The 27,285-nt window shown below is 50.1% G+C and overlaps 1 protein-coding gene and 1 pseudogene across 1 annotated transcript; both read left to right on the top strand.

The window, feature by feature from the left end:
- Positions 1-855: 855 nt before the first annotated feature.
- Positions 856-19,746, top strand: LOC109779785 (anaphase-promoting complex subunit 2-like; annotated as a pseudogene).
- A 2,203-nt stretch (positions 19,747-21,949) lies between these two features.
- Positions 21,950-24,197, top strand: LOC109779777 (F-box/LRR-repeat protein At4g14103-like). Its single transcript, XM_020338402.1, has 4 exons — positions 21,950-22,849; positions 23,007-23,150; positions 23,747-23,984; positions 24,166-24,197. The coding sequence occupies exons 1-4, from the start codon at positions 21,950-21,952 to the stop codon at positions 24,195-24,197; spliced, it is 1,314 nt and encodes a 437-aa protein (XP_020193991.1).
- The last annotated feature ends 3,088 nt before the right edge of the window (positions 24,198-27,285 follow it).

Genomic DNA, 27,285 nt, shown 5'->3' with positions numbered 1-27,285 from the left:
TCTAGTTGTTGTAGGTTTTGTGCTTGATAAATTAACCGCTAGGTTTATTCCGCATTTGTTCAAACCTAAACCGTAATTATTTTAAAGCGCCTATTCACCCCCTCTAGGCGACATTCTCGATCTTTCAAGTGATATCAGCAAGCGCCCACAGAGGTGAATGAATTGTCAAAGTTGCTGCTCATCTGTGCAAGCCCCCTGACCCATGTCTCATCACGCAGCTCCATGAAGACTGTCCTCCGCTTCCTAGAAGCGATCTTGTAGGGCTCAGGGGCGAGGCGGCGAAGGGCATCCGGCCCGTCCAGATGTCAGCCAAAAAGAGTGTTTCTCTTCAGTATGAAAATAGAAGTCGAGACCTGGAACAGCCCCGTCATCTGGAGCAGTAGAAGGTGATGAGATAGATTTCGATCAGAGTGACCTTTGCGGTGCCTGAAAAATGTTACTCCATTCTAACCAAATTAATTGTCGCAGCTCTAGTATCTCGAAAAGAAAAACATTGCAGCTTTAGTAGTAGCACAACTTTAATTCTCGTTTCAGTCCGGAAGCTCGGCCGGATGCATTTCATGGTCTTTTTTTTTTCTGAGGGAAGCCGGTGGCCGCCGCTAGGATGCATTTCATGGTCAGCCGATGGATTCGTGTGGCGGTGTGTGGGAGGAGAAATCACGTAAAAAAAAGATGGATTCGTGTGGGGTGCCTTGGCGCGGCCTGCTGGCACGGTAACCGCGAGCCCAAGCCACAAGCCAGCATCGCGCCGTCGTTGTTCGAACCGAATGGCCACGGGGTCCGACCGCACGCACACACCGAGAGAAGCCAAGCCACGACAAAACCAGCCAAGCCCACTGCCCACCTCGCGATTTTCTCCTGCCCACGGCGTGCCCCTTTCCCCCCACCCCACTTTCGACTTTGGAGCTTTCGCGCTTTCGCCTCCTTCCCGTTCCCCGGTCCCCCTCGCGCTCCTCTCTCGGCCGCGGCCGCGGCCGCCAGGCGATGCAGCTGGACGACTCCGACGGCGCCCTCGACTCGTGGGCCCGCTTCTGCGCTCTCTCCGGCGAGCTCGTCGGCGGCGCCGGCGATCTCTCCGTCGGCCCGCGCCTGGCGCCCGTCGTGGCGGACCTCTGCGCCCGCGGCCTCGCCACGCTCGTCCGCGACTACTTCCTCCACAACCTCGAGGTCCGCGACTCCCGTTCCTCTCTCCCTCCCTCACGCCCACACTTCATACTGCTCTGTGCCGCTACTTCCGAGTCGGACGGGTCGGGAACTTGGGATACACATTGCGTTGCGTGCTGGGTGTTCGCGAGAATGCCTGCGCCGAATCGCAGAGGCCGCAGTGTGGGAGTACGGGGCTGAGATCAAGGCCCCCGTGCGTGTTTGTGTAAATGCCCGTGCGAAATTCCGGAGAGCAATCAGCGTAGGGATGCGGGATTCGGGATTGGGCCAGTCTGCATTGGGTTTCTGGATGAACTAGCTTGCCCCCGGCTCTCCTCTTGGTATAAGAACGGTGGTTGCTGCTCTTAGCGTCTTAGGCCAGTTCTTCAGCACACTGAACTGTACATCTAGTTGACAGTTATGACTGGAAGCGTCACTGCAAATCTGTAATAGGCTAACATTGGTTGTTTTAGCAATGTGAAGTTCATGAGCTGCGCCAGCTTCATGTTTAACCTTGTCGCGGGAGCTATTCTCCTTGAATCGAAACATGAAACTGTACATGTAGCGAGTCAGGGATTTGTTCAAGTTGTAAATGTGATCCTGGTTGAATCCGCATCATGCTTGAACATCAACGAATAAGTCGTCTCCATTCCCTCAAACGCTCAACTCTGTTAATTTTTAGGACTCTGATATTTGGCACAGGTGTGCCATATAAGCAAAACTGCCACACCTCTCCTTCTTTCATTTTGAAGTACCACACGATCCCCCGTCCTTTAACCTCGCCTCCTCCCGAACGACCCCGCAGGCTCACCCGAGAAACCTGCTTCTCCCGCACATCTCGCGCGCCCACGCCCGAGAAAACTGCCACTTCTTCACGTCTACCACATGATAAAAAAAATATTGCACATGTGGGATTCGAACCCACACCTCCATGGCACCAAAGCGTGCCACCACAACCAACTCACCCTTAGGTATTTGTTGCTCAAATTAAAGAAACTAATCATTTTGACCCCTTTTTGTACAATTGTGTTATTACAGAAAAGTACTGAAAATTACCATGATTTCTCCTCAGGACAAAGTTACCATGGTATTCGTATGCAAGTTATCAGGCCTGTGTTGCGTAACTTACCGTGCTATTTATATAGAACCTACCAGGTACTATGTTTCAACAACTACACCCCTTTCAAAGTTACCACTGTGTTTTGTACACAAGTTATAAGGTCTTCGATGTGTAAAATACCGTGATACTTACACATAAGTTATTAGGGTATGTGTACATCAACCTCCCCCCGGTCAAAGTTACCATGGGGGATTGTACACGAGTTACTGGGCCTACAGTTCGTATATTATCATGGTACTTGCACCTAAAAACCTGGGTGTGTTTCGGTAGCTTTTTCCATAGGTCAAAAATTACCACGATGTTTTTGCGTAACTTATCAAGCCTATAGCGGGTCAAAGTGGGCCGTTTTTCTAGGCCAACCCACGAGCACGTGTGCCCCTCATGACACTAAACATTATGTGACTTTCCCGTGGCACATCATGTGTTGTGTTCATCCAAGAGGCCCCGCGTGCGAGGCGAGTGTATGTTGTTAACAACTTGTTTTCCTTTGTTAAAAAAGTTACCATCATGTTTATATTGCAAGTTATCGGTTATGCGGTGCTTATATTATCATGTTATTTACACAAAAATTATCGGGGATGTTTTGAACAACTTTTTCCCGGACAAAAAGTTATCATGGTGATTCTAGGTAACCTATTAAAGGCAAAACATGTGAAATAAATCCTGACGAGAGAATAATGCGGAGCTCCCACCCCGCCCCGCCTCTCCCACCTAGCTCTGCGTAGCCTCTCAGCCTCGCCGCCGTCGAACCCCCGCCGGTAGCCCACCTCCTCCCTCCCTCCCCTGCCCTCCAGCCCCATGGCGTCCCCCTGCGCTGACTCCGCTGACCGCGGCGTGACCCTCTCCGACGAGCGCGTGTCCTCCGGCGACCGCTGGCTCGACTCGGGGAGCGAGTCCTCCGCGCGCTCCTACTGCGAGGTCGTGCGCCGCCCCGCGGCTCCCCCTGCGTCGCCGGCACCCCTGCCTCCCCCTGCGTCGGCTCCTCACCGTCAGCCCGCCAAGACCCGGCTCGGCCCCCGTTCCGAGGTGCACCGCGTCTCCGGCGCCACCACGGTCGACGCGGACGGTTTCCAGCAGCCAAGGCGCAGGAACCGCCGCCGCCGCCCACGCCAGGTCGACGCGCCCCGCTCCCCGCCACGACGCCCGCGCAGCCCTTCCCCTGAAGAGGTGGCCGGACTCTGTTTTCGGTGCCTGGACCCCGGCCATCGCGTGCGGGACTGCACCAACGAGATCCGATGCCGTCGCTGCCTGACTTCCGGCCACGACTCCCGCTCCTGCGACACCCCCAGCCAAGAAGCGGAACGCGGCCCCCGCTCTCAGGGCAGTTCCCGGCGGACCGACGCGGCACCCCCCCGCCCTCAGGCCGCCATCCTGCTGCCACCTCCCCGTGTCACTCCGGCTGCACCATTGCCCAACGCTCGCCCGCTTGAGCCAGAGCGCGTCATCGTGTCGCACACCGTGGAGATGGAGGAGGCGGAGCGGGTCCTTGCCCGCGCTCTGATCGCCTCGGTCACGGGCAATCGCCCGCAGGTCTCCGCCGACGAGGTCGCCGCGGCGCTCTACGATTCATTCGGGCTGGTCGAAGGGGACTTCACCGTGCACGTCCACCACCCAGAAGACTTCCTGATTCTTTTCGGATCTCAGCCCGCCATGGATCGTCTCGCCGGCGAGCACTTCATTTGCACGCCCCGCTTCTCCCTGTCGATGCGCCCGTGGAGCAAGCTGGCCCACGCAGGCTCCGGCAAGTTCGAGTACCACGTCGAGCTCGAACTCCGTGGTATTCCCGCCCAAGCCTGGCACCTCTCCGCCGCCGAGCACATTCTCCGGAGAAGCTGCTGGATCGAGCGCCTCCACCCCCACACCCGCTCTCGCGCCGACCTCGCCACGTTCCGGCTATCCGGACGCACGCACGACCCGGCAGGCATCCGACGCGCTGCCGCCTTGGAGGTGGTCGAGCAAATCCCCGCGCGTACCAGCTCCGACGCGCCATCCATCAGAACGCTCACGTTCCCGATCTCCATCGACATCGTCCGCGCCGAGAAGATCCGCGCCACGCTTCCTCGCGCTCCGGCAGCACCGGGTCCTGACCCGGATCGAGGCGCCGGAAACGGCAACGACGAAGGGCCTGGCCAGGGCCCTGGCCGTGCTCGTCGACGCGGCCGCAAGCGCCGGCGCTCGGAGACGTAGCCTGCCGGCCGCATCGATGGCATGGCGGTGGACTGCCTTGGATGGCGCTCCGGTGACCTCACCACCCGCGCGGACGGCCTGGCCATGGCGACGGGCTGGCCTGCCCCACCCGGCACGGCAATGCGTACGGCCAGCACGGCGCGGCATGGCATGATGCCCTGGCCTGGTCAGCAAGGTGCCCCACGCCGCCGTCATCGCGCCAGAAAAGGAAAGGGTAAAAGGAAAGCAAAGAGCGCTTTGCCCGTGGGCCAGGCCTGCAGCGCTGATGAAGCCCCAGTGGGCGCGCGACCAGGCTCATCTGGGACAGCTGGCGACCAACCATTGGCACTGGCGGCCACGAACCACCCCGGTATTTCAAATCCGGCGGCCGCCCTGCCTGAGGACGATCACGCGGGGCCACCAGCTGCCATCCCTGCCCCCTCGGATCCCTTGGCCACCCAGCCCAAGGACGATTTGGCGGGGCCACCTGCAGCCGCTCCTGCCCCCTCGACCTGTCGGGATCTGGCCGGGCCTAGCGAACTCCCTGGCCTGCATCAGTCCTCGCCAGCGCTGACGCCCACTTTGTCGGGCCAAAGTGGCGTATCCCCCGCACCTGCTCTAGTGGGGGCGCCAATCCCGTGCGGCGACCAGGTCTCGACCCCGTCGACCCCGTCCGCGCGCGATGGATTGGACCGCGCGGAATCCGCGCCTCGCGCCGCATCTCCCGCCCGCGCTGTTTCGCCCTCTCCGGTGCCGCGGGCCCCGCCGACACCCATGCAGAATCCTGCGGCCACCGCCACTCCAGGGCCCGCCACGACCGCCCCGGCCAACCCCGAGTAGACACGTCCGAGCGTGCATGGGTCTGGGACTGGCTGTTTCGCCTCCCCACCTATCATCATGCGCTGATCGCGCGGGACTCCTACCGCTCGCTCGTGGACGCTGGGAGACTTCCTAGCCGCTGCCACCAAGGAGATCAACGCCGCTTTGCCGGCGCCCGGGAAGAAACCTCGCCGCCCCCTCAACTTCGCTCCTCGCCGTGGCCGCTCTGCCTCAGCCACGCCCACGACTGCTGCTCCCCCCACGGCCGCCAGACGCGCACAAGTGCAGGTCCTCCGCACACTCGGGATCGTCGGGACTAACCAGACAATATCGGCCGCTGAGATGAAGGCTTACGATGATCTGTTTGCGGCACCCATCCCGATGTCCGTGCTGTCGGCTATCGCCGCGCTGGTCGATCGCGAGATCCCAGCTTGCTTGGCGGGACAGCTGACCGCACCGGCGCACGTCGACCCGGTGTGCGTGACTTAGGTCCACCCCTAGACGTAGCCTCCCGTCGATCCAACCTCCATGGATCACGGCCTCAAGGTAGTTGCATGGAACGTCCGCGGTCTCAACGCCCGGGCGCGGCGTCATGCCATCCGCACGCTGCTCGACACGGCCGGCGCCTCCATTGTATGCTTGCAAGAAACGAAGATTGAGTTGCTCTGCTCGTCCGTCGTGCTCGACACGCTTGGCTCGGAGTTCGACGATTACACGTACCTCCCGGCGCAGGGCACACGCGGCGGCATACTCCTCGCGTGGAAAAGCAGGGCCGTCTCCATCTCGGACCCCCTGTTCACCAACAACGCCATCTCGGCCCGCGTCGCTACCGCCGGCGGCACGCCATGGTGGATCACGATCGTATATGGGCCACAGGACGACGCGGCCAAGATCGCCTTCTTGGAGGAGCTCCGCGAGATTAGAGCGGATTGCCACGGACCGTGGATGCTTTGCGGCGACTTCAACCTCATCCTCCGCTCCGAGGACAAGAACACAGACAACGTCAATTGGCGCATGATGGGAAAGTTCCGACGCCTAGTCAACGACCTCGCGCTCAAGGAAGTCTACCTCAACGGGCGTCGGTACACATGGTCGAACGAGCAATCGCCACCGACCCTCGTGCACCTCGATCGCGTGCTATGCACGTCGGACTGGGAGGATGGACACGGCGAATGTCACCTGACTTGCTTGGCATCCGTCGTGTCAGACCACGCGCCTCTACTGCTGGACTGCGCCCCCGCTCCTACGCTGCACCGCAGGTTCCATTTTGAGGAACATTGGATGCGCCTAGACGGATTTCACGATACGGTGGCTGCGGCTTGGGTCTCCATTCATGACCCCGACCCATTCTGCCGCATAATGCTGCGCCTCCAGGCCACGGCGCGCTGCCTGACTAGTTGGAGCGCCAAGGCTGTAGGCAACGTGAAGACTAAGCTGGCCATTACTGGCGAGCTCATTGCACGCTTCGACAAAGCTCAGGAAGACCGCATCCTCACCCCCCCGGAGGACTGGCTGCGCAAACAGCTCAAAGTCTCGTACCTTGGCCTCGCCTCCCTGGAACGGACGATCGCCAGACAACGCGCTCGCATCGCCACCCTCAAAGACGGCGACGCCAACACCGCCTTCTTCCACCGGCAGTGCACGTTCCGAAGGCAGAAAAATCGCATCTTCCGCCTCTCCGCGAACGGCGCTCTCCTCACCGACCACGGCGAGATGGCTGAGGCGGCTTTTAGGCATTATGACGCGCTCCTGGGCACGGCTGCCGAGCGCGAACACACGGTGGACCTGACGCAGCTCATCGAGGGGAGCGACCTGTCCGACCTCGACGCGGCCTTTAGCCCAGAGGAGATATGGGACGCGGTGAAACGCCTACCTGCGCACAAGGTGCCCGGGCCTGACGGATTTAACGCCGAGTTCCTCCGCGCGTGCTGGAGCATCGTGAGGCAGGACTTCATGGACGTGTTCCAGCAGCTCAAAGGTCGTGGCTTCTGCAAGCTTAACCAGGCCCTGCTCACTTTGTTGCCAAAGCGCGTCGACGCCCTGGAGTTGCGAGACTTCAGCCCGATATGCCTCATCCACATCGTGGCCAAGGTTTTCGCCAAGGCCCTCTCGCTCCGGCTCGCACCAAAGCTTGATCACCTTGTCAGCCGCAACCAGAACGCATTCATCACCGGACGAAGCCTCCACGACAACTTCGTGCTTGTCAGGCAATCGCTCAAGATGCTAAGCCAGCTCGGGGCACCCAGGGTGATGCTCAAACTCGACCTCACGCGCGCCTTCGATTCCATATCCTGGCCGTTCCTCTTTGAGGTTCTGCGCCAATATGGGTTCGGGAGTCGATTCCTCGAATGGATCGCCATCCTGCTGTCCTCGGCGAGCACCCGGGTTATGCTTAACGGCGTGCCAGGACCTCCGATATGGCACAAGGAAGGGCTGCGTCAGGGCGACTCCTTGTCCCCACAGCTGTTCGTGCTCGCGGTCGACACACTTGGCCGGCTGATTTCGCGCGCCCACGAGACCGGCATCCTCAGGCCGCTGCACCCACGTTGACTGATTCCGGCTATATCTCTATACGCCGACGACGTCATGCTCTTCTGCCATGCCACGGAGAGCGACGTGACCGCCGTCAAGGAAATCCTTGACCTGTTCGGAAGAGCGTCGGGCCTCAAGGTGAACTACACCAAGAGCTCAGCCACCGTCCTGCATGGAGACCAGACCACCCACGAGACCATTGCCAGCTTGGGATGTGCAACTGCCGCGCTCCCGGTCACCTACCTCGGCATACCTCTGACGGTGCGTCGCCCTTCCGCGGGACAGCTGCAGCCCCTCGTCGACAAGGTCGCTGGACACCTACCCACCTGGAAAGCGTGGCTGATGAACCGGGCCGGCAGGCTGGCCCTGGTCAAGTCCGTCCTCTGCGCCATCCCGGTGAACCAACTGCTTGCTTTCGCCCCCCCGAAGAAGACGCTGTAGCAGCTCGCGAAGATCCAGCGAGGCTTCCTCTGGGCCGGACGAGCCGCCGCCAACGGCGGGCACTGCCACGTTAACTGGCGTCGCGTCAGTCGCCCCCTCGCCCTGGGCGGCCTCGGGATCCATGACCTGGAGCGGACTGGCCTCGCGCTTAGACTGAGGTGGCTTTGGCTCTCGCGCACAGACGCGGAGCGCGCCTGGCAGGGCTTGGACCTCCAGTTCTCCAGCAGCGAGCGTGCCTTGTTCTTCGCCTCCACATACATGTCCATCGGCAATGGCATGAACGCTCTGTTCTGGGAGGATCGATGGCTCAATGGGCGCTCGGTTGGCGAGCTCATGCCGCTGCTATACAAATGCATCAACACGCGCCGACGCAAAGTGAGAACGGTGGCCGAAGGTCTCAACGGCAACACATGGGCCCGAGACATCCAAGGTGTCACGCCCAATATGCGACCCTATCCGCGAGGAACTCGAAGGTCCCACCAAGGATAGACCCGCATATTGAAACGCTTTTGCAAGGTGGATATCATTACATCAACATTACATAATAGTTGGGGATACATACAAGGCATACAAATGCCGCAAGAATACATCAATACATCATACATAAGATCAACATCCGACTACGGATGAAACACAAACAGAAGCTCAAACGACATCCACCCTGCTAGCCCAGGCTGCCGACCTGGAACCTATCCCCTGATCGAAGAAGAAGCAGAAGAAGAACTCCAAAACAAGTAACATCGCTCTCGCGTCATGATCATCGCATAACCTGTACCTGCATCTGTTGTTGTAGTAATCTGTGAGCCACGAGGACTCAGCAATCCCATTACCATGGGTATCAAGACTAGCAAAGCTTAATGGGCATGGAAAGGATAAGTGGTGAGGTTGCAGCAGCGACTAAGCAATGTATGGTGACTAACATACGCAAATAAGAGTGAGAAGAGAAGCAACGGAACGGTCGTGAAACTAGCAATGATCAAGAAGTGATCCTGAAACTACTTACGTTCAAACATAACCCAAAAACCGTGTTCACTTCCCGGACTCCGCCGAAAAGAGACCATCACGGCTACACACGCGGTTGATGCGTTTCAATTAAGTCAAGTGTCAAGTTCTCTACAACCGGACATTAACAAATTCCCATCTGCCACATAACCGCGGGCACGGCTTTCGAAAGATAATACCCTGCAGGGGTGTCCCAACTTAGCCCATTATAAGCTCTCACGGTCAACGAAGGATATTCCTTCTTTCGGGAAGACCCGATCAGTCTCGGAATCTCGGTTTACAAGACATTTCGACAATGGTAAAACAAGACCAGCAAAGCCGCCCGATGTGTCGACAATCCCGATAGGAGTCGCACGTATCTCGTTCTCAGGACACACCGGATGAGCTAAGTGTACAGGTACCGACGTAACCCAAGTTGCCAAGGGATGGTCCCGCACGGTGCTCTAGTTTGGACCAACACTTAGACAAGCACTGGCCCGGGGGGGGGAGGGGGGGTAAAAATAAAGATGACCCTCGGGATGCGCGACTCCCAAGGGAAAAAGGCTAGGTGAGTTAAATGTAAAACCAAGGTTGGGCCTTGCTGGAAAAGTTCTATTCAAAGCGAACTGTCAAGGGGGTCCCATAAATCACCCAACCGCGTAAGGGACGCAAAATCAAGGAACATAACACCGGTATGACGGAAACTAGGGCGGCAAGAGTGGAACAAAACACCAGGCATAAGGCCGAGCCTTCCACCCTTTACCAAGTATATAGATGCATTAATTAAATAAGAGATATTGTGATATCCCAACATAAACATAATCCAACATGGAGCAATCTTCATCTTCACCTGCAACTAGCAGCGCTATAAGAGGGGCTGAGCAAAGCGGTAACATAGCCAAACAACGGTTTGCTAGGAAGGGTGAAATAAAGGTTAGAGGCTATCATGGCAATTTGGGAGGCTTGAAAAACAAGTGATAGGTAGCGCAGCATAGCGATAGAACGAAGCAACTAGCATAGCAATGATAGTAGTGAGATCCAGGGTAACGGTCATCTTGCCTGAAATCCCGCTAGGAAGAAGAACTGAGTCCATGAAGAAGATGAAGCCACGAAGACGAACGAATCCTCACGATCGCAACGACACGGGAACTATCGAGAAGAAGCACACAACATGGTAAACACACCACACATGAACAAGGCATGATGCTCAACCAAGTATGATGCATGACAAGGCTATATGATGCTACTCATGGCAAGAGATGATGCATACAAGAGCAGCACATCAAAGCAAGTTTAAATGAGGCCGGAAACAACATATAACAATTCCGGTAAGTCCTCATATGCAAATTTCGAAATTGGTCCAGATCTGATTAGAACACAATGTTGAAGTTGTTAAACAGCAAATTAAGATGCAACAAGATGATCTACACGAAAATCTAGTCAAGTTACATATAAAGTTCATTAGATTCGAAGCTATGGCCTAGAAGATATGAGCAACACAAGATAAACATGACATTGATGCAAAATGCATTCAAACATCAAGCAAACACCTCAAAACAAGGATGCAACATGATAAGATGAAACTACATGCAATTCTAAGCAAGTTTCATATAGAGCATACTCAAAACGGAGCAACGGTTCAACACATACAAATGAAACAAGTTTAAAGGACAAAATGTCCAAAACAGCAACTACGCATCTAGCAAGCATCAAAACAATATGCTACAACACCTCAACATGAAAACAAAAGGCATGGACGTGATGTATAGGTAAAGCATTACAAAACACGAGCACTGAGCTATCCCCGAAAACCACTAGAACATGCTCAAAAGGACATGGGAAGATTACAAATAATAACAGTTTTACAGACTTGGCAGAAATCACTGGACATGGCAGAAATAATATCAGGTTGCTAAGTTTAGGGCTATCAAACAACAGGCTACAGGAACAGATCATAGATACCCAAGGCATGGAATGAATCTACTAATTGCATAGAACAAAAGTCCCTTACTGGTCACGAGCCAAAAAGGCACAGAAGATATGATGGCACCCATGTAAACATAGCAAGTTTCATAAACAGATTCAGACTTAGCAGAAAAACTGAGCATGGCATAAACAGACTTATGAAGGCATCTTTGCGGGCTCAAATCACTCATCACAAAGCATTTCATGGCATGTGAAGGCAACCAACAGCAAGATGACATAATTATGAAGCTAAGCATGTCAAGAGCAAGTTCATAGGGTGCATGGATCACTAGCAAAACACATGTCAAAACTGAACTTCATGTTAACAGGCTGACAACAACATTATTTAGCAATTTTGGAGCAAGATTACAACAAGCTATTGCACGATATAAATGCAAACAAGGGCATGAATGGATAGAGCATAACATGTATAACAAAACATCCTTAGTGAACATCTTCAGATTATGCATAGAACTCATGGTAACAGCAGGTTTACATGGCATCACAATTTTACAGCTACAGACTTAGCAGAAATGACCAAGTCACAGAAATCAGCAACATCATGGAGCCTACTTTGCATGCTTGTGCTAGTCACCACAGAGATCACAAAAATACAAGACAAGTACTCCTGTAAAGATGGCATGATGTAGATCAAAACACATGTAGAGCTCATGCTCATAGGATGCACACAAAATGCAATGAAAAAGATAAATCAGCAAGTTCTGTTAAACTACAACAGACAACATCATATAGCACTCTTGCAACAATGATTAGGGCATCAAGATGAACTCAAACAAGCATGGTACAATGGATTGGAATGAAGAGCATCTCATGATGAACATTTTGATATATAATGCATGCAAAACGGAGCAGTATGCAAATAGTTATGGTGTCTCAAACATGCACACATGAAAAGATTTCAGGGAAAGACTTAGTAAAAAAACAACCTCGAGGAAAAGGCTGGACGGGGACGTGTGGGGACGGAGCGGTTCGGGATGGCGCAGGCGCCGCTTGGATCGGGGACCGAAGGGGTCCCGGGACGGCGTAGTGCGGATCGGAGGCGATGAGCTCCGGCGAGCCCGCGGCGGCCGGAGCGAGCGGGGAGACGACCGGAGGAGGCCGGGGCCGACCAGATCCGGTCCGGCCCGGCCGGATCTGCGGCGGGGCGAGCTGGAGGCGGCCGGCGGCGAGGAAGGAGGCGGCGGCGCGGAGCTGCGGCTCCGGCGCGGGAGGCGGGGCGGCACACGGCGGCTGGAGGCGCCGGGCGCGATGAAGGGGAGGCGCGGGGCGGCGCTGGAGAGTCGGGGCGCGGGCACGCGCGGAGGAGGCGCTCGGCTCCGGCGAACGGGCGGCGGAGCACGCGCGGAGGCGGCGGGCTGGCGCGGGCGGCGGCGATGGGCCGGGAGGGCCGCGGCCGGGCCCAGCGGGCCTGCGCGGTGGAGACGGCGGCGAGGACACGTGGAGGATGCCACTGGCTGCGGGCTGTGGGCGGCGGTGGGATTTCGTCCGGCGGCGCGGAGGGAGGTGGAGCTAGGGTTCATCCGCGAATTTTCGGGGAGGGGCACATATTTATAGGTAGAGGGAGCTAGGAGAGTCCAAATGAGGTGCGGTTTTCGCCCACACGATCATGATCGAACGACCGAGAGCATGGAGGGGGTTTGGATGGGCTAGTGGGCTGTGGTGGAGGGGTGCTGGGCTGCAAAGAGAGAGGGGTTTCGGGCTACGCGGTTAACCGTTGGGGCATTAAACGACCTCCAAATGGAACGAAATTTGACGGGCGGTCTACCGGTGCTATACCAAGGCCACTCGGCAAATCTCGGGCCATTCCGAGAACGTTTTTCTCCCGCTCACGAAACAAGGTCTGAGAGGGGCGACGGGCGTGGCGAGTGGTTGGGCTCAGAACGGACAACGGAGAGAACCGGCGGGACCCGAACGGATGCAAGTTTTGAAAAACATGCAGATGAAATGCCGATGATGACATGGCAAAATGCAACACGCAAGCAAATGACAAGGCAACGACGACGAATAACTGGAAGACACCTGGCGCATCGGATCTGGGGCGTTACACAAGGCGTCCTTGGCATTCATGAGATTGGTCAGTACCTGCAACTTTGGCAGCTCAAGCAGCAGGTCACCCTCCACGACGCCCCTGATCGCCTGATATGGATGTGGACGGCGAGTGGCACATACACAGCGCGGTCTTGCTATGAGGCCACCTTCCAGGGATCCCTACAATCCTACTTTTGGAAGCTGATTTGGAAGGCTTGGGCCCCCCCTCGGGTCAAATTCTTCCATTGGCTCGCCGACTTGGATCGATGTTGGACTGCTGACCGGCTGGCCCGCCACGGATTGCAGCACTATCCGCGCTGCCTGCTTTGCGACCAGGAGCCTAAAACGATGCAACACCTCATGCTCCACTGCCCCTTCTCCAGGCAGGCATGGCACGAGACTTTTGCATGGCTACGCATACCGGCGCCAATCCCCAACCAGGAAGCTTCACTCATGGATTGGTGGCAGCACGCCAGGGACGGCACTCCGCACGCACAACGCAAGGCCCTGCAATCCGCGGCACTACTCGTACCATGGTTGGTCTGGAAGCATAGGAATAGCTGTGTATTCGACAACGCGACGCCCTCCCTAGGCACTCTGGTAGACCGGATCAAGGAGGAGGCCGGCTCCTGGGCCAAAGCAGGAGCGACAGGTCTTAGAGTAGTCCTGCCCCCCTCATGGGATGTGCACTGAGCATTGTATTCATCTGCTGTTTAACCGTCCTAGGACGACTGTAACAAACTCCCCACCTTTTCAATGAAAAGAAACGCAAAGGTCTTTTGCGTTTTCTCGAAAAAAAAGGCAAAACATGTCAAAAACAATATTTCCCTTAGCTTGTTCAACAATGAGTGTCATAGGTGAGGTGGTTAGCTCCCTTTGTTGATTACCTGCAGACCAGTGATCAAATCCCAGTCCAAGCATTATTTTTGCCTGAAAATCGGGAAGCGCGTGGGGCCATAATTGACGATTACGAAAATTAGGAAGTCACGAGCGGGTGTGCCCGATAAAATCGGGGAGGACGTGCGGGAAAGGAAAGAAATCGGGAGGGAGATCGGGGAGGATGTGCGGGAAAGGAAGGAGATCGGGAGGGCGGTCGGAACTGACGGCGCTGGATGCGTGTGGCAGTTTCGTAATCTGCCACACGGTTGCCATTATACATATTTCGTAATTTTTAATGTCAGAACTCAAACTCTTAACAAACAACCCAAAAAGTTTCTTAGCTGTATATTGCTAATCTGAGGTGACTTTGAAAACTGTCGGTGCCATTTCCATTTTCTGGGAACCCTCCCTGTGGCATAAGCCATAAGAGGAGTTTCTTGTGGGGGTATACCACCAAATGCAAGAACCAGTAGTGTAATAGTGTGTACAATTGGATTAGCCAAGTAGCCCTATTGCAGTGGCTGATTTGATTTACGAACTTTCTTTAGCTTTCTGAAGTTTTTGGTTTCTTGTTTCATTAGTTGGTAAATGCAGATAAACGAGCTGTGTATCCTAATAAGCTATAGCCAGTGAGGCCATAAACCTTGAAGCTTGAGTTATCCCATATTATACACTTGGCACGATGAACTACTGATACTAATACTTGCTTCCAGTTATATTTGTAAAGACTCGTTGCTTCTGACTCCCCTTCTGTCATCTGTGTATGAGGTAGTTAACCCGTCTTCCTTCCATCCATAATTTAGTTAAAAAAGAGAAAGAGATAGATAAAATACAGGGGTTAGGTAGGTTGTATGCTCGATCATCCCTGTAGAATAAGGGTATTTTTGCCAGACTGATTAGGCAGACATTGGTCTAGCTACCTCTTTTGCAGAATCAGTAATGAGAGGCTGCAGGATAGATCTGCAACCATAATGCTTGTTATTTACTTACCTCTGTTGTTCCTTCAGTTGTAGTTGAGTTAGCAACGAGTAGCAGGCACCCAATCTTGAGATGCCATATTAGTTGATGACTTGATGCTAGCCTGTTAGCTTTGCTAAATTTCTCAACTTGCACTAGTACATTGTTTCTGATAATATGGATTTTTAATTCAACTTCACTTGTTAACCCGCCCCTGTGCAGGAAACATTTAGAAACAATGCAGTCAAGATGTTCTGGCAGAAATTTCATCCCTATAGCAGTTCTTCTGCAGTAGAAAGAATTAAATTCTGTGTAAGTTATGGAAAACCTAGTTATTGTTTGTTCAAGGCCTTTGTTTACAGTTTTCATTTTTCTTCAGAGTTGGAGTCTATTTTGCTTATACAATCAGGACGCTCGCTCATGCTTGACATTTTACAGAGATTCTAAATGTCTATTTCAAGAAGAAACTGGAAGAACTAAATACCATGGTGGATGCATCTGATGAGAATGACCAACTTGCTAGTAATGAACTTTATGGAAGGAGCAACGTTTCTGCTTGGGATTCTAAAATGGACATTGATAGTCAAGAAGCAGTTATTTCAGAAAGTTGTAATTTGGTTAAGAACATTGGAAAAGTTGTTTGTGATCTTAGATGTCTTGGTTTTACATCTATGACCGAAGATTCTTATTCCTCTGCAATAATCTGGCTTTTAATGGTCCATACACCCTACCTACTCCATCTCTTATTTTGGCATAGATGCCCTTGAATTTCTGGAAGTAACCTTAATTTATTCTCATCTGCAGTCTAAAGTTTATGAACTAGCTGGTGATGATTACAGAATCCCTGTCCTTGGGTCTGTCAAGAAGTGGATTCAAGTATCCGTTCATATCACCATCTTGTTGAGTTTATCCATTTATAAGCATGACTATTTCCATGTCAATTTCTTCTTTATATATCAGTATATCACATGCTTTTGTATTATGCTCAGCCAACTTAAGTAATTGAGCTTGCCAAGATTAAATTATTCTTTGTATGCTTAGTCTGTTATGCTCAATCTTCAGACTGGAACAGAAATGCACTGTTTATGTATGAGAGCTGTCACTGCAGTGCACCTGTCAATGTCCAGGATCAACTTCAGAACATCTATGCTAATGTTCTTGCAGTTGTTTTATATCTATTTTTAGACCAGTTCTTTAACATGTCAGATTAGCAGATAGAGATCTTGTTATATTGTTATAATTGTTCTGGGCTTATTGAATATGATACCCAGCTTATAGTTATATATTCTCCATGGATGCTGATGCTGCATGTTACGCACCTCTTCAGCTTTTACACGTAACAGTGTTAAGAAAACTTTTGGGTCTTGTCAGGTTATTCCGTCTTCAGTTTATATACCTCTCCACTAGATGATGCTTTACTCTCAGGCTTGTGCTGACAATTTTTTTGGTTCTTGTCAGGTTGTTCCTCTTCAGTTTTTGCATGCCCTTTTGACATATCTGGGGGACTGTTGACTATGACAGTGGATTATCTGGTCTGAAATCGCCCTTGGCCTCACGCCCTTCTTCCTTCCCAGGGATCGGTGTTCCTTCTGAAGCACTTCTAAGGTGGCACATGCGCCTTGAATATTTTGCTTATGAAACCTTGCAGGACCTAAGAATTGGCAAACTTTTCGAAATTATAGTAGATTACCCCGAGAGGTTAGCCATTTCTCTCTATATGATGATGTTAAGCATTTAAATAGCACTGAGATTTGAATATTGATTTATATTCTTGAATATTTTTCTCACTTCTGGAAGTGTAGTTTTTAGCTACTTGATCCATACAACTTCTAGCTACTGTCCCTGTATTCTTGCAGCTTATCCTCATTTAACTGAAGTGCAATATAATTAGACGCTTAGAGCTTATATATCATGCTCTAGGTCATCTAGTTATCGCTTCACTAATGTGTATTTGATGATCTGTTTTATCCACCCTGAACCAAGGATCTTAATTTCCTTTCATGTGTCATACTCTTCTTTCTCTCTCCTTGTTTGCATGCTTAGGTTTAATACAGTATGTTGACAGTCATCTTGAATATCTGATTCTATTTTATGTATTACTTTCATGTCTCATGTCACATGGACCCCATTCTCTTGTTACTTTGCATTTCTTCTTAACTTGTGCAAAATTTTAACATCTGGATGCTTTTTGGGGCATGGATGAAGTTCACCCGCTATTGAAGACCTAAAGCAGTGTTTAGAGTACACGGGTCAACACTCTAAGCTTGTTGACTCATTTATCTCGTCATTGAGATATCGCTTGCTTACTGCTGGTGCCTCAACTAATGACATATTGCACCAGTATGTTTCCACTATCAAGGCACTGCGGTCGATTGACCCCACTGGTGTATTCTTGGAAGCGGTTGGTGAACCAATTAGGGATTATCTGAGAGGTAGAAAAGACACTATTAAATGCACAGTGACAATGCTAACTGATGGATCTGGAGGAAACACAAGTGGGGAAAATGCTGGTGATAATCTTCTTGAAGAATTGAACAGGGATGCTGAAAACCAGGAAAATGCTGACTATGATGATCATACAAACATTGATGAGAATCAAGCTTGGTTGAATTCTGAAAGGTATGATTTATTCATTACATTCACCATAACGCCTGTTAATCCTTGAGCCCTTAGGAAAGTTTGCTTCTCTAAGATCGAGAATTGCAGTTCCAACTTTGCAGCTGGGCGCCTGATCCTGTTGAAGCAGATCCATTGAAAGGCAGCAGGAGTAGGAGGAAAATTGATATACTTGGGCTGATGGTCAGTATAATTGGCTCAAAGGACCAATTGGTCAACGAATATCGTGTAATGCTGGCCAAAAAGCTGCTCAGCAAATCTGATTTCGATATAGATTCCGATATCCGCATGCTGGAGCTTCTTAAGGTTAAGGCTAACTTTTATATTGACCCATACTTAGTAATGTTTTAAATACGTATGATTGGACTGCATGTGATGCATCATGCCTTCGTTGTAGCCTTTAATTTCTCATGATTATGTTGTTTTGGCAGATTCATTTCGGTGAGAGCAGCATGCAGAAGTGCGAGATTATGCTCAATGACTTGATTGACTCGAAGAGAACCAACTCAAATATTAAAGCATCATTATTAAATGCACCTGGAACTGGTACCATTCAAATACTGCATGTTGCTTCAGAAACCATCAACTATCACTGCACCTGCATTTGAACACTTATTTTTTTCTATGGTAGTTGCTGGGCAAGAGGAGGCAGAAATTTCTCATGATGTTCTTGATGCTACAATAATTTCTTCCAACTTTTGGCCACCGATTCAGGTATTGCCAGTAAGCTTTTATCTAAATCATGGTGGTACCCCCTCCCTTTTCATGCTTTGGATGAGTTATTGCTAATGACTCGGGCATTTCAATTAATAATATGCTATATGAATTATGAGACAGTGGAGCTAGGAGCGTAAATTGGTAAAATGTGGTCCGTATTGATTGGCATGCTATCCTGCTGTACAAAGATATATGCACTAACACTAACAAGTAATTTGTTTTGTTGTAAAAAGAACAAGTAGTAATTTGTTTTGTTGTAAAAAAAAGTACTCCCTCTGTAAAGAAATATAAGATGTTTTAGATCACGACTTTTTAGATCACTAAAGTAGTGATCTAAAACATCTTATATTTCTTTACAGAGGGAGTATTTTGTTTTGTCAGAACTGTTTATGCCATCAAATCTTCGTACCAACTTTCTGTCAGTGTGCCATCTTCAAATCTTGGTTGTTTCGTACATACAACAATTCCTAAGATTCAGTTTCTGTCACCATTCTTTTTTAATATCTGTTATTTAACCGCATAATTTCCAACATCAAAACTTCCCTCCTTTTGGGTGTGAGGGCACACAGAGTTGAAGATGAATTCCTCACCAATGCATGTGGTTAATTTCTAGTTAATCTGATGGTCTGTGTTAGTTGATTTTAATAATATGCTTAATAAGATTATGGTTTGCTTACTGAAAGGTTGAACCATGAGCTTTTGCTGTTTGATCAACTCTCTTGATTCACTAAATGTCTATATCTGCCAGAAGATCTTGCAGTTCCTGCTTCAGTTGATAAACTGCTGTCTGATTTTGCACAAAGATTCCATCAGATAAAAACTCCACGGAAGCTATTGTGGAAGAAAAATCTAGGAACGGTCAAGGTTTGATATCGAATTTGAAGTTGATGGGTAAGGTTGAAGAAATATCTCTTACGAGCTCTCTTTTCATTTCCAGTTGGAACTGCAATTTGAGGACAGAAGTACGCAGTTTACTGTAGTACCTGTGGAGGCTGCAATCATAATGCGGTTTCAAGAGAAACCAAGGTAATATCAATTTGTCTTCCTGCATATCTCTTATGTTCTCATCTGACTAAACTCATCAAATATTTTCAGCTGGACTTCAAAGGCACTTACTACCGAAATCGGCATACCTGTAAACTCTCTCAACAGAAGAATAGGTTTCTGGACAAGCAAGGCGAAGTCAAAATACTTTTATTGTTTATGTGCAGTATGCTGTTACTACCTTTTGAACTCCTTTACTCATTCACGATCGTCAATATCAGTGTTAAGATTGCTTTATGCTAAAGAACTGTTAACTATTCGTGACATTACTAACAATGAAATGGTACTCTGAATCCTTTTAAGTATGTTTTTTTTAATGTTTGCGCCTCGGTAGATTGTTGATAGTCTTTGGATCAGTGGTCCGCACAAATCATAGTTTTTTTTTTTAATTGGAGTATAAACATATATGGAGTATATGATACTCTAAACATGACATGGTACTACATTTCTTTACAAATGGTTCCCTAGCAAAGTTCTCAACCATGTCCTGCCTCATAAGCACATCTAAGCATTTCATACTACTCCCTCCGTCCCAAAATTCTTGTCTTAGATTGTTGATAGCATGTCTGATGTCAACAAAAACAGCATCGTGAACGAAAGCTGCAAAGCGTTTCAAATGAACGAGGATGAAGGTGAAAGTTCTGTTGCATCCGTTGAGGAACAACTTAAGAAAGAAATGACAGTCTATGAGGTTTGACTTCGAGCAATCTCATCCTTTCTCTGTAATGCTCAACATACTTGTTTCTCCACTCCCTGTTTCTTAGTTCTCTGTGATTTGACCATCATTTTACTCATCTGGATGCACTGCAGAAATTCATCATAGAAATGTTAACCAACTTCGGCAGTATGACAATGGACAAAATACACAACACTTTGAAGGTAGACACAAAATTTAAGAATCTCGTCCACTTCATGTTTCTATTATTAACATATTTTCTACTCATCGATTTCTTCTAACATTACTCGTTCCAGATGTTCTAGTGGGTTGGGGATACCACTGCCCTCCTAACCATTCAAGCACACGTTGGTTCAGGCAGGGGATATGCCTTCGTTTTTTAGGTTTATTCCTAGTTAATCCGCCCGTAGGTCGGTCACTCGCTCAAAAGAAAAAAAAAATTGCTACAATTTTTTGCTCTCTGTTCTATTAGACTTTACGTATTTAATATAAAAAATGTGAAAACCAAAAAGGTTACAAATTTGAAAAAGTTCAAGAACGCAAAAAGTTTGTGATTGTGAAATAAGTTCTTGAATTCAAAAAGAATTTACAAACTTGGAAAAAAATCACAGTTTTAAAAAAGAACACAAATTTGAAAACTTTCATGAATTTTAAAAATAATAGCGAATTTGAAAATTACATGAATTCAAAAAAGGTTTATGAATATGGAAATAGTTCACAAACTTGAAAAAAAAAGAATTTTAAAAACATTGTGAATTTGAGAAAGTCACAATTAAGAAAATGTCAGAAAAAGCAAAGACCAAACGGATAGAAAAACTTAAGCCCAAAAAACACCAAAAAAAACCCAGACCCAATATAATCAGAGGGAACCTTCTAGAAGATTTCCAAAATCGGTCTTGGAGAGACTAGTATGGGTCGGCCCGTGGGCCGAAGGACCCTGTGTGTTGAGTTCCAACATGCTAACGACACCTTAACGACACCTTAAGCCTTGAATACGAATCGGCCTTATCCTTGCATACAGACTATTGAGAAAGCAAACGCCGATCGACCTAACCAAATTAACTCTCTGTTCCTTTTGTAAAGAAAATACCTCTTCTGTTCCGATCCGATATGACGGAGGCAGCCCTAGCGATCCGTGGATCATTTAGTATCAAAAAATAGAACCATTCGAGCATTGTAGCATTTTGTCTTTGGTGCATAAACACGAAGAAAAATATCGCAACCTCAAACAACCCATGCAACAATTTTGTGCGTGCGTGCAACAAATCTGTAATGGTCACAATAGAAACCGCTATGATGACTATGTTTGACACTAGGCCCTTTTGATCATCCAATAAAATACAGGATTTGGGGTTTGTTCCAGCGGCTTTTAGATAACTTGTGGGCAGCTCCTGTTGTGTCACTAGCATCCATGACACTCTCATTATGATTGCAGGACGCTCCTGTTGTGATTACAAGAGGGGACAAATATGGAAGGAACCAGAAGGGAATGCAACACAATCACAATGGGAGTGTTGTGGATGATAGTGATGGACGTCAAAGGCGGCACAGTTAATAATGGCAAAGCAGAGAAGATGAGGAAGTGCAACACTTGAAATTCAATCGCAATCGCCCACTGATGGCCAGAAAAATTAGAAGTACAGTACAATATTTGAGAGTTGGAGATAAATACGACTTTATTAGAGACAAAATAGGTTTAAACAACTTTTCTTGTACTCCGACTCTCCGTGCCTCTCCCCTTTTATGTATTCTTCTATATATAAATCTCCACGAGGGTAAGCGCTTCTACATATTCCAGCTGGTTTTATACAACTTTCGGACAGAGCCATCGTGACTATCATATCATGGCGGCGACAAGTAGCGAAGCCGTGCAGCAGGACGATAGGCTGGGCAAGCTGCCCGACGATATCCTTGTTTCCATCCTAGAGCGTCTGGACGACCTACGATTCGCCGTGAGAAGCAGCATCTTAAGCAAGCGGTGGCGACACCTTCCCGGCATGATCTCTGACATCGATTTGGACGTCTGGTCCTTCGTCAAGCACGACCATGATGAGGATAGACGCAACACGGGGTTGCCACAGGCAGTGGAGAGCGTGCTGGCACACCAGAGCCGGCACAGCATCGACCGCCTCGCCGTGCACTTCTTCTTGACGGACGACTCCGCCCGCATCTTGCGCGCCGTCGACGACGCCGTGTCGAGCGGGAGGCGTCAGGTGACCTCCGTGGCGCTCTCGATCCTCGGAGAGAAGCCCGACGTGCTCTGCGACGCGGGCGACATGCTCAGGCACGCGGCGCGCCTCCTGCCGTCCCTCGCCGCGTACCCGAGCGCGTTCGCGGGCCTCGCCGACCTGCACCTGGAGAGCGTTAGGCTGGGCGAGTCCGATGTCCCCCGCCTGCTGGGCGCCTGCGGCAAGCTGGAGCGCCTCGCTCTGCAGAACTGCGACTCCGGCTTGCGGACGGTGCTGCGGCTGGAGCACCCGCGGCTCCGCGAGCTCGACGCCGTCTTTTGCGGCTGCGAGGCGGTCGAGCTGAGGTCGCTCCCAAGGCTTGAGCGCGTGACCTGCACCCAATGGATGCCGTCGAAAAATCTACCCCCACTTCTATTCGGCCAGGTTCCAGGGCTCGAGGCCGTGACATTCACTAACGCTGCCATGGGTGGCGACAGGGCTCTCGGATTTGGGGAGTTAGTTGGAGACGCTGCTGCGACCCTCCGTGAATTAGTGCTTAACTTCCTAAATGGAAGGGTGAGTTGTTGCTGGTGTGTGTTAGTGTGTGCTATGTGTGTTCCATAGTACAACCTCAGTTACAAAATAAATGTCGTGGTTTTAGTTCAAATTTGGACTAAAACGAGTAATTTGCGAGGGCTGATCTGTGTTTTCTTATACGTTTTATTTTGTGCAGGTTTGGATCCAACCTCAGGAGCCGGTTCCTCTCATGCAGAATTTGATGCATGCTAGCTTTCATAATATTAGAGAACAATGCGATCTCACTTGGACAATGCTCATTTTGAAATCTGCACCCCACTTGAAGACTCTTGGTGTTACGGTAATTCGCATTTGAACTAAAACTACGACACTTATTTTTGTATAGGAGGGACTATATACTTTTTGAAATAGTAATAGTTGGGATCTCTTATCCGTCAGTTGCCTGAAAAGGTTTTATGGATCGGTGGATTTTCACATACTACTCATCTTTCTCATTTAGTGGACTCGCCATCCAGCCCCTGCTTAACTGCCTACCACCGCCGCCTCGCAGCCACGAGCCACCTTCGCCGCCGTGCTGTAGTAGCCCCCAACCACCCCCTAACCCCAAGCCCCGCTCTTCTCCAACGTCGTCGAGCTCCCCTGAACTCGCTGGTAGCACCGCGGCCTCGCCGTCTCAGGCTAAGGCGCAAGGTGCATGAGGAATCAACTCATCCAAGTAACATTTTCAGGCAACTGATTTTAGCAAATCCAGTAATAGCTTCACTTGGAATCTTTTTGACGAATCTAATTGGTGCTTTGCTTTTGCATGTTTCGTTTCGAATCTGATATTTATTTTGATTTCCATAAACATACAATTGAATTTGTCGATTTGATAATTGTTCTATACATTCGACACTTTTATTTACTAACCACAAATTTGATGTGTGTTACACGCAGGTATCGAACCATAGCTGTGGTGACACCGACCCAGAGGATGCTGAGATCATAAGGCGATTATTTTCCCAGGAAGATATTATACAGTGGCAACCTTCTTATTTCAAGCACTGTGACTTGTCTATGCTCGTCATTCATGGTTTTCAAGTCCAAGAAAAATTCATGAAGTACATAAAACGTCTCATGAAAGTGGCAATAAATTTGGAAGAGATGTGTTTGTTGCGCGATGAATGCAAGAACTGTGAGTTTACCAATCTCAAGGATATCCGCAGACAGATAAGGAGAGGGACTCAACGAGAAGACAGATTAACGACGGAAGATTCGCCCCAATCAAAGTGACTTTTTGAACATATATGTTTTGTGCAACTTTTTTTTTGGCAAATGCATGTTAAATGAGAACCATACATTGGCTGGATTGTTAGGGATTGTTGTAAAACCAGCCCACAAACTTTAGCGTCTTTTTATGTGGTTAAAGAGGAAATATCATGTCATTGTGGGGGCATTCCTATCAATAGAGAGCTCCATGGTAACTTCGTCAATCTTGAAGCTTATCGACACCATTTTTTAGTTGCAATAGATCATTGATCGAGACGTTACAACAATGCCCGCCCATTTTGGCAATTGAGTGAAAGGAAATTGCATAAAAATATACACATAACATGAATGATAGGATGATTATATTCATGAGAATTCATTTTTATCATATATACAACAAAATAATATTCGCAGGAATTATGGCAACAAAACATGGATTCATGAGCATGCCTAGTTTTGATTATTCCAATCTTGAGCAAATAAGAAGGATAATAATAAAGAAATCTAAAGGACCCCGATAAATCCGAACGATTATCTAAAACGATGGCAACATATAATAGAATTCAAAAGGTCTGATTTACATATAATTAACATCAGCTTGAGGAAGTGTCATTCTAGTCTATATGAAGCACATTATGCTGAGATAGTACTGCATGCAAGGTATTAGAGCATCTACAACCACAATCGGCATATCCGAGCCCCTATATGCCCGCGGTCTGGATGCGCCCGCTGACAGTGACTGGGCAGTCCTCATTTATCTATGTCTACAACCGTAGTTCCCATGCCCGCATCCAAATCCATACAATGCATGCAACAACATAAAAACACGTAGATCAACATCACAAATAAGTTCATCAGACAGAGAAAAATAGATAGATTCGGTTCGGGCATAGATAGTTCATCGGACAGACTTAATTGGACCCAAAATAGACAAAGTTCATCGGATTAAACTTAGATACAAATAAACAAAGACAATGCGGAAAGGCGGATCACCATTTCTCGGCCGGACCCTCGAACTTGCGGTCATCGGCGCGGCGGTCCCTCTCCTCCGTGTAGGCGTAAGCAGCAGGAGGATGATCATCGATGAGATGTAGCCGGAGAGGCAACGGAGGTCGTGCTCCTGCTCCTTCGCGTGGTGTGCAACCATGGCCTTGACGGACTCCTTCTCCCTCACAAGGCGCTCCGAAGCTTCAATCCGAAGCCAGAGTGCGTTCGCATTTTTGCGCCGGAGGCGCTTACCGTACGTCTCCGCCGAGGTCATCGAATGGCATGACCTTGCGGAGGTGCTGCTCCTCCTGGCCGAATCCTTGGTATGGAGCTACCGGGGGGGGGGGGGGGGGGAGGGGGTCCCACCGTCACCCCTGGTTAGATGCCTCATGGAGCTATATATATACTATCAATAGGGCAGATGTATAAATTTAAAACCATGGTTATGATTTAACAAATTGTACATACAGTGAGATAGTAACAACAAGAATTAATGTAAAATTTGGAGAATAGCAAGGAGCATTGTATATGGCTTATTTTTCTCTTGCTAATTCTAACAAGCTTCAAAAAAAAATCTAACAATATTTCTCTTATCATGGATAAGATTTAGCCCTTCAGTACGTCACCATGATTTCTTTTCCATGAAAGACAAAATCATGTTTATTACTTATAGTTGACTACTCCCTCAGTCCCATAATGTAAGGCCAACTCCAACGACCCCATCCGGACGTCCATTTCATCCGGATTTAGTCTATTTGGGTCGGCAAAACGGACGTCCATGTCCGGTTTGGGCTGTCCATGGATCTGTGCCCCCAACGCGCGGCCGTATCCCAAACATTGTCCGTGTTGAACCCAAAAAAAATCCCAAAACAGGAATTGCAACTTATAAAACAACAAAAAAGGCATTGCAAAATAGCTTAAAACATAAAATTAATTAAACGGTCCACGTCGTCTTCGTCACGACCCGCACATAGTACTTATCAGTTCAAAATTTAAAAAAGCATAAAAATGTAGACCTGCCACCCGCCTGCGTCACCGGTGCCGTCTTCAGGCGCCACCGTCCTCGTTGTCGTCGTCCTCGGTCAGGTCGATGTAGGGAGGCGGCGTCCAGAGGTGGGGCGGCGGACCCCAAAATGGCCCGGCATCTTGTGTAGGCAGCGGTGGTGGTGAGCACAGCGCCCACGCCCCTACGGGTGCTGGTGGTGGCGACGACGGCGGGCTGCATGGGAATGACCACAACTGCCGTATAGCGCCTTATTCCACACCAGAATGGGCGGCCGGTCCTCCATCACCTCCTCCTTCACCTCCTTCTTACCGTCCAGCTCTGGCATGTAGACGTGCCCGGAGGCCGAGAGCGCCAGCATCTCCTCCAGACCCACCCAGTGCGTCTCCTGGCTCCGCTTGTACTCCTTCTCGGAATCCTCCATGATGGCCCGCACCAGCCGCTTCTCCTCCTCGACGATCATGGTGGAAGCTGGCAGTGGGAGCGGCGACGAGGAGGGAGAGGGCGTTGGCGTGAGGCCGCACACTCTGGATGGGCTCGACACGCATACACGCGACGCGCGGGGCGGGCTACGAGCACGGACGACAAAGTAGGTTTGCTGGCGCATGTTGTGCTCGTCCTGGAACCATGTGTCCGCGAGTCAACATCGTAGCGTTGGTCGGCGAGGTACTGGTGCGGAATGTGGGCACGCCGGCGGGTGATCTCCTCCAGCGAGGGTGCGGCCGCTCGCTCGCAACGGGGGGGGGGGGGGGGGGGGATTGGCACCCGAACTGGGCTCAGATGCTACCCATTGGGAGGTGGGCATCGGACCACAGCAACGAGGTGCCAGTCTGCCAGTACCGGCGGCAGATGTCCGCCTTGACGTATGGCCGAAAGCGCGTCGGAGCCGCAGGAAGGGAGATCGAGAATGACGCTGGTGAGGTGGAGTGGGTGCACACGCTTCCCGACGAGGCGGACGACGAGCCTACCTCGTGGTCGTGCTTGGCCTTCTTGCCCGGCACCCACTTCTAGAAGCCCATCGCGACGACCGACAGTGAGCGAGGTGGGGCGGCGCGGCTAGGGTTTGGTGTCGGGCATGGAGGGAGCAATGGAGTGGGGACGGTGTGGGGAAGTGGAAGTGGACTGCCCAGTCCACGACTTCGCCATAAAAAAGGACGCCCGGGAGCGGTTGGGTGGCTGACCGACGGGCCCGTCCACTCGTGTGGATTAAATGGGGTTGGAGGGAGTTAGTTTGACG

The sequence above is a fragment of the Aegilops tauschii genome, chromosome 2 (assembly GCF_002575655.3).
Source record: "Aegilops tauschii subsp. strangulata cultivar AL8/78 chromosome 2, Aet v6.0, whole genome shotgun sequence".
Taxonomy (NCBI): domain Eukaryota; kingdom Viridiplantae; phylum Streptophyta; class Magnoliopsida; order Poales; family Poaceae; genus Aegilops; species Aegilops tauschii.
This window is presented reverse-complemented; position numbering and strand designations above follow the sequence as displayed.